We start from the raw sequence: 13,227 nt of genomic DNA on the forward strand, positions 1-13,227 counted from the left end.
ATGATCCGATTAGCCTTGTTTCTCACCTAATGCCTCGTTTCGTGCCCTAAACCAAAATATGAGAATTATGAGTGCATTTAGGCATAAAATAAATATAAAAGACTAAATATTAAAGGAGAAAAAAATGATATTTTTCGTTCTCATCAAATCCCCCACACTTAAAACCTTACCCATCCTCGGGCAAGACAGAACTTAAGCAAACTAAGCAAACTATCCTACCAAAATTAAACTCAATCTTCCTTCATCTTTTTCCACAAATATTCTAGGTTAACTGATGCAAACCGTTAAATCAACACGACCAAGTTATACACGACTCATCCATCCACCAATCCAATTTTTTTTTTTACTACTACAAACCAGGTAGTAAATTAGGGAAAACATTTTTTTTATATCTCCTCTTTTTTTTTTCTTGGTGGAAGTGAGTGCATTTCATGCTCCATCTCACTTTTAGGACTTAGTCAGTGGGTGCATTTTATGCTCCACCCCACTATTAGGATTACTTGGTCAATAGGTGCATTTTATGCTCCGTCCTACTGATTGAATTGCTGGTTAGTAGGTGCATTTTATGCTCCATCCTACTATTGAATTGCTTGATTGGTAGGTGCATTTTATGCTCTGTCCTACCAATTGAATTGCTTGGTAAAATATTTACCCTATTTACTTAAACCTGGATTTAGGACTAGCTTAAAAAGGGAGTGGCCTCAGGTGAATCCTGTATTCCCTAATCATATTTCTTGACCAAATTCACAAGAGTTGTCCTAGAATACTATTTCAATTGATTCCAAAAGAGTTGAGTTTTTTTTTTTCCAACAAATGTAGAAAAACACAACCTAAATTAAATTTTGAAACGCAACCTAAATCCTAAATCCCCTCCTCCCACACTTAAAACTTACATTGTCCCCAATGTAAGGTGAAAGGCAAATAAAATGTGGAAATAACTAAACTATAAATGCAAAAACAAGAAGAGAAAAAAAAAAAGAAAAACAAACTTCCCTGTTTTTAATCATCATAAACTAGATCCTCTAACTCTTGTGGTTGCAACTTCTGGTGCTTAACCCTTTCATCCATCATGGGTGGGTTCAGCCTTCTTTGTGGTTGACAGGAAGGTTTTGCTTGCTCTTCAAGTAAGATGTGATGCATGCATGTAGACGGGCTGATTCCTTTGATATCCGCAATCATCCAATCGATAGTCGTCTTATGCTCCTTGAGAACCTACACAAGCTGCTCTTCTTGTGGTGTGCTAAGGCTACTAGAGATGATCACTGGTAATGTCTCTCCGTCTCCAAGGAATACGTGCTTGAGGTGATTAGGGAGAGGCTTCAATTCTGGAATGTGGGCCTGCAAAATAGAGGGTAAATGTCTCCTGTCAGAAATTGGCAATATAACATAAGGAGCATTACCTGACTGTTGTAAGTCTGGAGAATCATTCAATGCTGCAACAGTTTTCTGCAAATCAGCATTGAGCATTGGCTCCTCTTTCTCAAGATGTTTACTAATGGAGACTTCTAGTCCATCATTTTCATTAAGTTTGAAGATTTCCTGTGCCAAAGAATCAATCGCATCAACAGAACAAATAGGATTATCATCAGTTAAATATTAAACTTAACAATCTTACCATCAAATTCCATGGTGAGTGTGCCACTATAAACATCTATCTTAGTCTTGGATGTTTTTAAGAATGGTCTTCCTAGCAGAATAAGAGTGGTTTGATCACCATTATCCATATCAAGCACATAAAAATCCGTAGGAAAAACCAAATCATTTACTTTCACAAGAACATCCTCAACTATACCCTTAGGATAGGCATTCGATCTATCAGCCAATTGAATCACTACACCAGTCTTATTCAAAGGTCCAAGTTCCATAGAAGCATATATAGAATATGGCATGACATTAATAGAAGCTCCTAAGTTTAACATGGCCTTTTCAATTCTAGTGTTACCTATCATGCCGGGGATAGTAAACATACCTGGATCCTTGTACTTCGTAGGGAGTTTTTTAATGACTGTAGAAATATTCTCCCCTACTCTCACCTTCTCACATCCTTTTAGTTTCTGTTTCCTTTTATGTTTACATAATTCTTTCAAGAATTTAGCATAATAAGGAATTTGTTTAAGAGCATTAAAAAGGGGAATATTTGCCTCGTATCTACGGAAAGTTTCATAAAAATTTTTGAATTGCTCATCTTTCCTAGAACCTACTAAAGCATTAGGAAAAGGAGGTACCGGTTTATAATCAAAAAGAGGAGGAAACTTACGCTTGGGTACTTCATCACCATCAAGAGTGATGTCTTTCTCCATTTCTTGGTACCATTTGTGTTCAATCTCGTGATTTGATTGGTCAGAGCCTTTCAATAATTATGCATTTTCGGCAACATACTTTTTTTTTCCTTCTGGTTAATGGATAATGACTTCCAAAACAGTTAATAGTTTCTTGCGTAATTGGTTGGTGCTAGTTAGTTAGTTTCACAAAAATGAGTGCGATAGAGGCATTGAATCACAAGAGAAAAGAGATCTAACACCCAGTTTGCTGTTATTAATTGGCCTTATTTCCTTTACTTCTGCAATTAATTTTGGTTGAGATGGCAATTTGACCTGTCCCCGTCGAGCTCTACCTTCTTCCATCCTAGTCAGGACGGGTATTTTTGACCCTGATGAACCCTAGGGATCGGGGACACTATGGGGCGGGGATGGTATTTGTCTACCCAGCCCTAAACTCGCTCTGACTTTATTAATTATATAATATGTGCTAATATATTATATTATATTATATAATATAATATAGTTTTAAATAGGTTTCAAAAGAATAAAAAATAAACAAAGTTGTAAGTATGCAAATAGGAATGATCAGGGCAGGGTAGGGCATAGGGCATTTGAATACGGGGTTAGGGATGGGACATGCAAAACTTGGCCCCACTCCGTTACCATTCCTAAGAGTTGGTTCAAAACTTGGAGTTTTTTTTTTTATTTTTTTTGTAAGTTCAAAACTCAGAGTCAAGAGAGGGATAGGTTGGGTATACAATTACAAATTAACTCAAAATTAAAAGGGGATAGATTTGATATCCACATTACCTATGTCAAGTCGTCGGGCACAAATTTATTAGGTGGTGTTTTTCTTTTTCGCTTTTTTAGAGTTCAGTCCATATCAAAATTTATTTATTAATTCTCCAAATGTGTTTATCCTCACCCCTATAAAAAGCATCCCCGTGAATTGGGAATCTTCCCCCCAATGGATTTCCCAATTAACTCAAAGGACCCAATAAGTCAATGTGATTAAAAAGGATCTCATCAGCCCCATGTTGATATTAAACGAATGATAAAAAAAGGTAAAAAGGGTTGATGAAAAAATAGCAGTTAAACAAGATTTATTGAACAATTTTTTTATATATGTTGCATCATGGCTTGATGAAAAAGCAGAGGTTAAACAAAACCCCCATGACATAGAAACCATTGGAGGTCAAATAGAGGTTAAACAAGATTTCTTCTTGAGCATCTTGCGGTTGAGGTAAAAATAGAGATTAAAACAGGGCAATATCTATCGGAAAGTGATTTCCAAAGGTAGTGAAATGTTAGGGTTTTACATTGCTGATCTCCCCCCAAAGAAACTGCTCCATGTTCTTCACTTGCTTATTTTATTGGACTCGCTCAAGATATTGTGTTTTCATGATTTCATCTGAGAAATAGTCAATGGAACGTCGAAAATAGAAGACCTGGGCTCTAAAAAACTGCTTTGTATAGTAATTCTTCTGCACATTCTATTGAATTCACCCAAGATATTATGTGCTTTGATCAGAGAAATAGTTTATAGAATTTCAATTGAAGACCTTGGTAAGAGAATGGTTAGGTTTTGTAAGGGGGAAAGTTGGTTGATAGGATTTTGATTCCCATTGGCCAAAAATCTCATGTTCTTTTTTCAGATTTATGCATGTGGTGACCAAGTAAAGTTTATTTTTTTGAGTATAGGTGATACTTATCTTCTAGGTGGATAAATAATTTTTCCACTAGGGAAGGGGGGAGGGAAGTTAAATGGGACAAAAACACCCCTTTTAATAATTAATTTTTACTCTCTAATGAATTTAATACTCCGATAGGATCATAGAACTAAATGGAGAACGAAAGATAACACAGAACTGCCATTAAATTCCTGTCATTGGTCCAGTAAATGTGGTGGTGGCCGATCATGAAGTGTAACTATACTAGCCTACAGACACCTGTATGTTTTATTTTATTTTGATATTTTATCTTTTCAGATTTCATGGGGCTACACCATGAGAGGTAGCAGTTCCCTAAACCCATAACCCCCAACCTGGGTGAAGAAAGAGAATTGATCCCCAATCTCTCCTACCACCCTACTGCCACCTTCTTTTTTATCACTAAATATGCTTATATAAGTATTTTATCACTAGTATGTTTGTTTATATAAGTATGGGCTTCCTAACCAAATCAGAACTTTTTTTTTCCAGAAAATATATAAATCGAATATTGAAGGAATGAGAGATCCATCGAATGGACACCCAAACTATGCGGAATAAAGGGGCGAATTTCAAAAATTTTTCTCTCCCTTCAACTGGGAATCGCATTCCCTATTTAGAAAATCATATTTTCAATGATCAATCTTGAACCATAAACTGAACCAGATCTGAACCAAAAGGAGTAGGAGAGAAGTATACCTGATATAGAGAAATATTATCTCTAAATGAAGGTGTTCACGCTTAAGGAAGGATCCAAAGACTGCTCCCACTGAAGATGGCGCAGTGTAGGATGGAGTAGAATCAGCATTGTTCTTCTCCAAGAACTTTGTCCTTCGCAAGAAACAGTAGGATGGCACATGAGCACAACTTCCTATCAATCCTTTCACAAAGAAATGATATCAAGATCGAATCTTGACTTCTCCCACAACTGGAGATCGAACTGGCAAACTGGGCGGGAAGAACAAGGAGGCGGCAAGAAAGAATTCTGTAGGATTGCTTAATTCTTCTTTCTGTGATTTCAGCTCTTTTAGAGGATGTGAGTATGTGTGTCTTCTAAAGGCTGTCGCCCCCACCGTCTTTTGTAACCCTAAAAGATCAGCTCCTAATCCAATTAAGAGTTGCTGATCCAAATCATATTTGGATCAGACATCCTTTTAGGTGATAAGGATAAACCCTTATCTTATCTGCAGATTAATCAGTCTTCTCATAATCTCATTAGGAGATTTCTAGATCTGAATCTTATTCAGATCTGGACTCTCTAAGTGGATGGGGTTAAGACCCTATCCTATCTGTTGACCCATCTCAGAATTCGCCCATATTTAACTTATTAAATTAGTCCAGTTTGAAATGGACTTTAGGCCCATTAAGCTTATGTGCTCACTTAGCCTTCCTAACTGCTACCAAGTTGGGCTTCCTTGTATGGCCTGGGACCCAAACATTGATCTATATATCAACCACATGGGTTCGGCCTAGCCTTTGTTACAAAGCCCGACCGAATACACTGCTATGGACAGTGCACCCTCTGAAACCCATCAAATGGGCTCTATGGGCCCAACACTTACCCTAAGTGGTCCCTGGGCCAAGCCACCTTGTAACACCCAGGGACTGTGGGCAGATGCAAGTTTAGCCCATAAAGTATTACCCACAATGGTCTTACACTTAACCTCTCAGCCCATAATGATCAAACACTGCCCGACAAGAGAGGACCTCTCCCTCGGCTGCAAGGAACAGTGTTGCACTTTCTACTTATATGGATCCCGAGAATTAAAACCTTTTGCAAACATTTTAGAAACCATAATATATATACTTTTATATCTCATATAAAATATATTTTGCAAAACAAATCTCAACAATTGAAATCGGCTGCCAGCAGTCTTGGTTTCCATTAGTGAGAGTGCATCCCCGATCATTACCTTTGTCCGACAAAGGGGCTGATCCTGTCACTATGATCACCCACTCACATGAATTCTCAGACTGTCCCAACATACCCAACTTTTGACCCCTGCTAAGGATCTCACTGATTGGTACATTAAAGACAGCCCAATCCAACACCTAGTGCAATATGATAATTGAGTCTAGGGGTAACTTTCCAGTTTTGCCCATTAATCTCCAAGGTCCAGAGCAATACTGGAAATCTGGTCCAATTCAAAGATTCAATTAATCCTACACTGTATGTGCTTAGGGTCTCACCCTGGCAGCTGAGACAGCCCACCCCAACCGACTTGGTGACACAACAGTGTCAGCCTTATTAGGATAGGTCTCCCCAGACCGACCCACTAGCTATGAACATTCTAAACTAACATGAGCCTCATTAGGTGTCCAGTTTTAGGGTATTTCACAGAAACATACCAAGGGAACATGAATCAAATATGCACTTTTATTCATTTACAATAAACTCATAAAGTAAATCATTCTGATTGAAGCTAAGGGCATACAAAACTGTCTAACAAATATGGAAACCCATATTCAATCTAAAAAGCTTAAAATTGTTAGGTGAGGTCCCTTGATAGGTCTATTTTCTAAGCTCACTAAGCGACAGCTTTTGCTGTTGGCTTGACAGTGATGTATTCATGCTTTTTCATGGCTATAAAATCATAGATTGTTGTTTGGTTGGTTTTAAACCCAAAAAAGAATTACAGTTTGAAAAACCAAGGTTTTAAAAACTAGATTGAACACGGAATCATTTTGGGGACCGGTTCTTGGGTCAAACGGTCCAACCATCTGTTTTGAATACCCATTCTGATTTAAAAAATAATTAAAATAAAAAAGGTAAAAAATCATTATCCGGATCAATGAGTTAATGGAATGATTTTAGGGTGAAATGGAATCAATTGCCTAACCAATTCGCGAGTCAAGCAGTCCTAACCAGTTCCCGAGTCAACCAGTCCTGTTTTTAGAATCATGTAAAAAACACCTATGACCTACCTACCAAGAGATGAGAAACACCACAATAATGGTTACTGAGATTGAACTGTCATAATATATCTTTCCCTTTGATTGGGTGAGCAGGGATCATTTAGTAAAGGATTTCACTTTCAAGAGGAAGTGAGGAAGCAATTAATTGCTAGAAGCTAGGGGCGGGAGCCCCAGAAAAGTCCGTCTTCGGGGCTGCTCGACACTTGAGTGGGGTGCCATACATTGCTATATGGTCATCACTCATCGGCCACTCGATCAAACATTAAGGTGACGTTTGGCAAATCTTTTTAAAAAAATCTTCGGGTAATTCAAATTGTCAGAAGATTTATTGAACTTTTGGTTCAGTCTATCAGGCTTTTAAAAATGCACTCAAAGGCTATATATCGAAAAGACAGAAAACTCCATTTGAAGCTTCTTGAAATTCAGAGCTTTTGATCTTTTCAGGACTTTTTGCACATGCGTCTTCGCATCTTTTTGGCTTTTAATTACCAAACAGAAAAGATATTTGATCTTTCAAACTTGCTGAAACCCAGAAGATGGCACATGTGCCACCTAAGTGTTAGAACTTAGAAGGTATCCTAGAGGGTTGGAGGCATCAAGTGTATGTTTTGTTTCATGGGCATTTCAAGATAGGTGTTTATTAAAATGTCGTCATGTCATCGCCGAAACAATATTTTTTCCATTATATTTATCCATATGTATTGATATTTACAAAAGTGGGCTTTGATTTATGTATACATCAACGATTGAGCATTTATTCATTATTCCACTGGTGTAACGGTTAATGACACCTAATTATCTATAAATGATTTATCAAGTATTTTTCTTGATTTTAAAAACAAATCAAATATAAACATTTATTTAATAAATGAAAACTATGCCAAATACATATCTAATCATATTAGAGTCCGACCATTTATTAACTAGTGTGAGACCCTCCACGTCCTTTCTTGAGCGTTACGCACAAGAACTTAACACAAAATCATAGGGGTAGTATGGTTATTTTGATTATTATCACTTATATGCTGATGCTCTTAGTGAAAATTTTGTAATTTTGAAACTGACAACAAGGAACAGAATGGTGCAAGAACTTACAGTGAGCAAGCAAGCAGAACGGTTCTTGGTTTCGCCGATCATGTTCGACGCGTTCGTTGCCGTCGGAACATCAGAGAGGCTTACGCCAGATTCCCTCCTTGAATCTCTTCACATCAGGGAGTGATAGAACTCTACCACTTTCGAACTCGTCTCACATTTGCTGCTCTGGTTTTCAGCCCCTTTGCCGGTAATGGTGGCAGCAACAATGGTGAAGGGGAAGAAAAAAGAAGAGGGAGTGAGAGAGAAGAATTACATAGAGGACGAAAGGGTAAAAAGATTAAAGTTTGTCAGTTGATTTTATTTTGAAAATTTGAAGAATAGTAGAGGATAAATTTGATATTTTTTTATTTTTCTATTAACAGTTAATGGTCATGTCAATTATCATGAAACTTAAAGGGTACTTTAAGATAATATGTAAACAGTAAGAATAGAGTTAATCAATTAGCTAAACCATAAGGGTAGTTTAAAAAATTTGCCCTAACAAAATAAATTAAAGAAATGGAAAGGAGAAGACCAAAGAGTTAGGCCTCCTTATCTTCGAGGGCGTTTGGCTTCTAGCTTGAAACAAAATTCTTTTTCATTCATACCTTAATAATCTAAAACCTTGTATGTATTTTTTGCACTCTTCCCAAATTTGAGTCTTATTATGTTTTCTTCTTCAGGTTTCATAGAAAACAATTTACAAATGCTAAAAATGACTCTAAACCATTTAATGTCATCTTATTTATTTTAATATGACAAAAATACCCTTTGGACATGCTGGCCATCTCCCAAAAATAGAAAATTTTGATTTTTTTCATTTTTTAGTTAATCCGTTAATTCCATGTGATTTAGAGCGATCTGGATGCTCCCAGCTGGAGGTGACTTGATTTTCAGACGGACGGTGGACTGAACCTATAAGGATATCAATGAACCCCGGGACGCTAACCCGGCGAAGTCGCTCCAATGCTTATGTCAGTAGGCTAGTAGCGAGCTAAAATTGTTAGAAAATGAGAGAGCTTGAGGGTAGAAAATCATGCATACCTTGCACCCCTGGGGGTGGAGCCTTTATATAATGAAGTCCTCACGGGTTTCGTGGAGTAGTTCCGGAATCCTCGTCACGATGAGATCCGTTTCTACGATAATGGGAGATAGTGTTTCTAACTGATAAGGAATATCGAGTCCCCCCGAATCGGTCGGGGGAGATAACGCTGGCTGTTACGCAGCGTGATCCCGTGAAGTCTGGGAACCGTCGGAGGGATTTTTGGGATCCTTAGTGGCACGTCGGTATCCCTGAGCTGACTCCTTTAAGTCCCAAACTGGCTGAGTGTCGAAGTGCTTTGGCATCTAAGTGTTCTTGTGGCGATCTAGTACCGAGGCGATCTCATTTCGGGGTGACCCTGTCTCGAGGTCACTTTAGCCCGGGGTAGATGGGTACCCGAGACTATTATGCTGCGGGCAGATCATGCTGAGTTGTCATCTGTTAGTCAGGTTGTGTCCACGTGTCCCCCTGTTAGGAGGTCGGGCCAAATCACCCTTCATCAATTGCCCCCCACTCCCCGAGCTAGGGGTCCAGACCTGGTGCGGGGAGTTCATGATGTGACAAGTGGATTTGGCTCGAGGTTCAGGCCATTTTGTCGGATGAATCATTGGTCGGACCAATTCGGCTACTCGGCTCAACCAAGAATAACCTGGGTCGCATCTGGTTTATGTGCGAACGTCACGCGATCTACAAGCTCCGCGGACGTCAAAAAACGCGCTAAAGCGATTTCAACCTCGGGGGTCGTGCAGCTGGTTTTCTTAGGAGTCGTTGGATCACTTTGATCTTGACTGTTGATTCTTCTGTACAGTGGCTATAAAAAGGGGGACCCGAGACTCATTTTCTTCGCCATAAGTTCATTTGCCTTCAGTCTGAGGTCGCGTTCAAGCTCCTTAGCTCGGGTCTTTCTGTCCGGTGTTCCTTTTTCGGTTTGGTCTTCCTCCTTGGTGAGTCTTCCCTAGCCTTCCTCTTCGATTCAGTTTCTTTTTCATGTCTAGCTTTAGTTCGATAGTCTTCTAGATGAGGCCGAGGTGGGTGCCTCGGCCCAGGTCGATAGTTTGATCGAAGCTACTTCGGGTCTGGAAATGGTTTGTTGCCCTCCTGAGGCGCAGCCACTCCGAGAGGTGCGAGAAGCCTCTGGGAACCTGGCATCGCCCTCGCACAGAGGTCGGGTGCCAGACAGCTTCGGCCCATCGACGATGATAGCGGACAGGCTCCAGGCCTTAATAGCTCGGTACAATCTCCCAAACGACCTCCTTTATAGTCTTCTACTAGGCAACTTCCCCTAGGAGCATGATCACAATGAGGTCAGGATCTTCAAGGAGCAGCTCGTAGCTGGTCTTCGTCTTCCGTTACACCCCTTGATCATAGAAGTCTTGAAGCTCTTTAACATCACTATAGACCAACTGCACCCGAATTCAATCTGCAACGTGGTAGGGACCATCTCGCTTTTTTGTGACTATAACCTCCTCCTTGACCTCGATATCTTCTCTTCGATCCTGCCCATCAAGAAGAACGCCTCCTGTGTCCTTCCCGAGTATAGGTGGACCTATTACCTGTCTCCTCGTCTGGGTTAGAAGCTTTTGCACGGGCTCCCAACTAGGGTCTCGACCTAGAAGAGAGGTTATTTCGTGGTCCGTAATATTGAGGAATGGCCCTTCCTAACCCATTGGAGGGCGGCTATTCAGGATCCCGGTGTCAGACTGGACCTGAAAACAAGGGAGGTGCTCCGATCTTGGGCAGAGCTCGGCCTCAACTTCGCAGACTACGTGGTTGAAGACAAGCTTGTGCAGGCTGGCCTGAGTCCTGGTAGGTCATCTCTGTTTGTGTCTTTACTTTATTTCTGATAAAGTTGCTGTCGTATTGCTTCTGTTGCAGCTCCCATGAATCTCGCTATGGATCAACTTCTTGACCGGATGAAAGGGAAGAAGAAGCGAGCTACCAAAAGAGCTCGTGTTGAGTCACCGTAGGCTACCGTGCCTGAGTCTGAACAGTCCCCCAATGTGCAACCTCCAGTGATTGATCTGACTGAGGAGGAACTAGGGAAGGCCTACCCACTTCGCGCACCCGAGGAGGCATCTTCGGAGCCCGCTCCTGCAACCGCCGCGTCTTCGGGCAGCGAGGAAACAGTTCGGAGCATCTTGACTCTGAAATATAGCCTGCTTAAGAGCAAAAGCGCGGTGTACAGTGAAGAGGTCGCTAGCTGGGCCGAACTATCGGTCGCTCAGCTCGGAGCTCAAGCGACTACTCACTGCATGGTGGTAAGTTTCGTCTTGACTTCTTCAATTTCATGCTTTAAGACTTTTCCTGATACTAATTGTGGTTTTCTGGGCAGGTAAACTCCGTCGTGCACGCTCTGACATACCAGTCCGAGCTACACTTGAAGCGGGCTCTTGCGCTCACACCGAGTTGAATCTAGCTCGTAGCGATATCAACCCACTGAAGAACGATGCCCGATTTTAGAAGGAGCTCATTTCACTGCTAATGTCCATGAAGGCGGCACTAATGTCCGAGAAGGCAGTGCTAGAGCGGGAGGTGAAAAACCTCAAGGCCCATGTCAAGGAACGAATCGAGATACTCCTTCAGGCAGTGGAAGAGTCCAAAGCTAAGGCCGTCGAAGAGTACAAGAGCTCAGAGGAGTTCCAAGGAGAGCTGATGGAAGTCGGGACGGAAGGTTATCGCAAGGGCCTCAAGCTCAGTAGGTGGTTGACTAGGTGCGAGTTCCCATAGCTCGATCTGAGCGCTATCACCACCTCGAGGGTTACAAATGAAATGGCCATCGAAGCCACTAAAGACCTGGACTCTGAGGCAGAGACTGATGATGAGCCGCTTGACATCGGAGAGGCCGGTGCTGACGAAAGGGTTGATCCTCCTGCTGAGGCCTCGGACAAGGGCGAAGAGCACTAAGTCTTCCTTGTAAATCCCGGGCCTGCGAGCTTGAGTTAGAGTAGAGGATTTTCTCTTTTTTTTTTTTTTATAACGAGCTCTTCACATCAATGAAATATACTTTTTTGCCAAAATGCTCCAAGTACAAATCACTCTCTGATGAACTAACCAAATAAGAATAGGTTACCCCGAACTGTCGAGCTACCGACCTAGACTACAAGTAGGGGTAACTTCGCGTGATGTACCCAAGGTGCGTGGATATTGTAGGGTATCTACCTGACCTGTTTGCACGTGGGCTACTTGATGATGTTAGTTATCCCTTCGCTGGGGTTCAACTTTTTTGTTGTATGCTGAGGTGAGTTAGACATCGTAGGGTTTATACCCGAGCTGTCTACACCTTAGGCATGAAATGAGTTGCCTATGCCGAAGAAGCGATTAGGTCTTGTATGCCCATGCCGAGGAGGCGACTAAGGCTTATGAAGTGCCAAGGTCTTTTGTCAGCTTGGTGCTTTAACCCTTAGGCTTTGAGAGCGACTCATAGTCCGCTCTTGGTTTTGCCCATGCCGAAGAGGCAACTGGGACCTATCGTAGTGCCAAGTTCTTTTATCAGCTCGGCACTTTAGTCCTTGGACTTCTGGGAGTGACTCGGTAGTCCTCTCTCCAATTCGACAATCACAGGTAGTATCGCCTTAGGTTACCGATATTCTATGCTCGAGGTACCTATTTTCCTCCTATGGTTTCGAGCTCATACGTACCTTCCCCGAGTACCTGTCTCACTCGGTAGGGGCCTTCCCAATTCGGTCCAAGCTTACCGACACCGGGCTCAGGTACCATGACTTTTTTCAGGACCAGGTCGCCAACATGGAAGTGTCATTTCTTGACCCGGGCGCCACCCTTTGCTAGTAGGCAGCAATCTGAATATACGCAAGGTCTCGTACTTCTTCCACCAGGTCGAGGTTGGTACGGAGCTCGTCACACTTTGCTTCTTCGTCGTATGCCTCCAGGCATAATGTAGGCACCTCGATCTCGGCTGGGATTACCGCTTCCGTGCCAAAGGTGAGGTTGAAGGGGGTTTCACTTGTGGCGGTCTTGACGGTGGTTCGATAAGCCCATAGTACACTCGGTAGCTCGTCTACCCACAGTTCCTTAGCTCGGGCTAAGCAGGCCTTTAGTCCATGGAGTATAGCTCTGTTCATGACTTTCACCTACCCATTTGCATGAGGGTGTGCCCCCGAAATGAAGTTCTGTTGTATCCCCATCTCGGCTTACCAACTCTGGAACTTGATATCTTCAAACTACTTACTGTTGTTAGAGATAAGCACTCAAGGTAGCCCGAAGCGGC

The 13,227-nt window shown here is 41.6% G+C and overlaps 1 protein-coding gene across 1 annotated transcript; it reads right to left on the bottom strand.

Annotated features, from left to right (window-relative positions):
* Positions 1 to 1,212: 1,212 nt before the first annotated feature.
* Positions 1,213 to 2,300, bottom strand: LOC104610336 (uncharacterized). Its single transcript, XM_010276898.1, has 2 exons — positions 1,608 to 2,300; positions 1,213 to 1,539 (listed from the first exon to the last, which is right to left on the bottom strand). The coding sequence occupies exons 1-2, from the start codon at positions 2,298 to 2,300 to the stop codon at positions 1,213 to 1,215; spliced, it is 1,020 nt and encodes a 339-aa protein (XP_010275200.1).
* Positions 2,301 to 13,227: the final 10,927 nt, after the last annotated feature.

This window comes from Nelumbo nucifera, chromosome 1, assembly GCF_055504915.1.
Source record: "Nelumbo nucifera cultivar China Antique chromosome 1, China Antique-T2T, whole genome shotgun sequence".
Classification (NCBI taxonomy): Eukaryota; Viridiplantae; Streptophyta; class Magnoliopsida; order Proteales; family Nelumbonaceae; genus Nelumbo; species Nelumbo nucifera.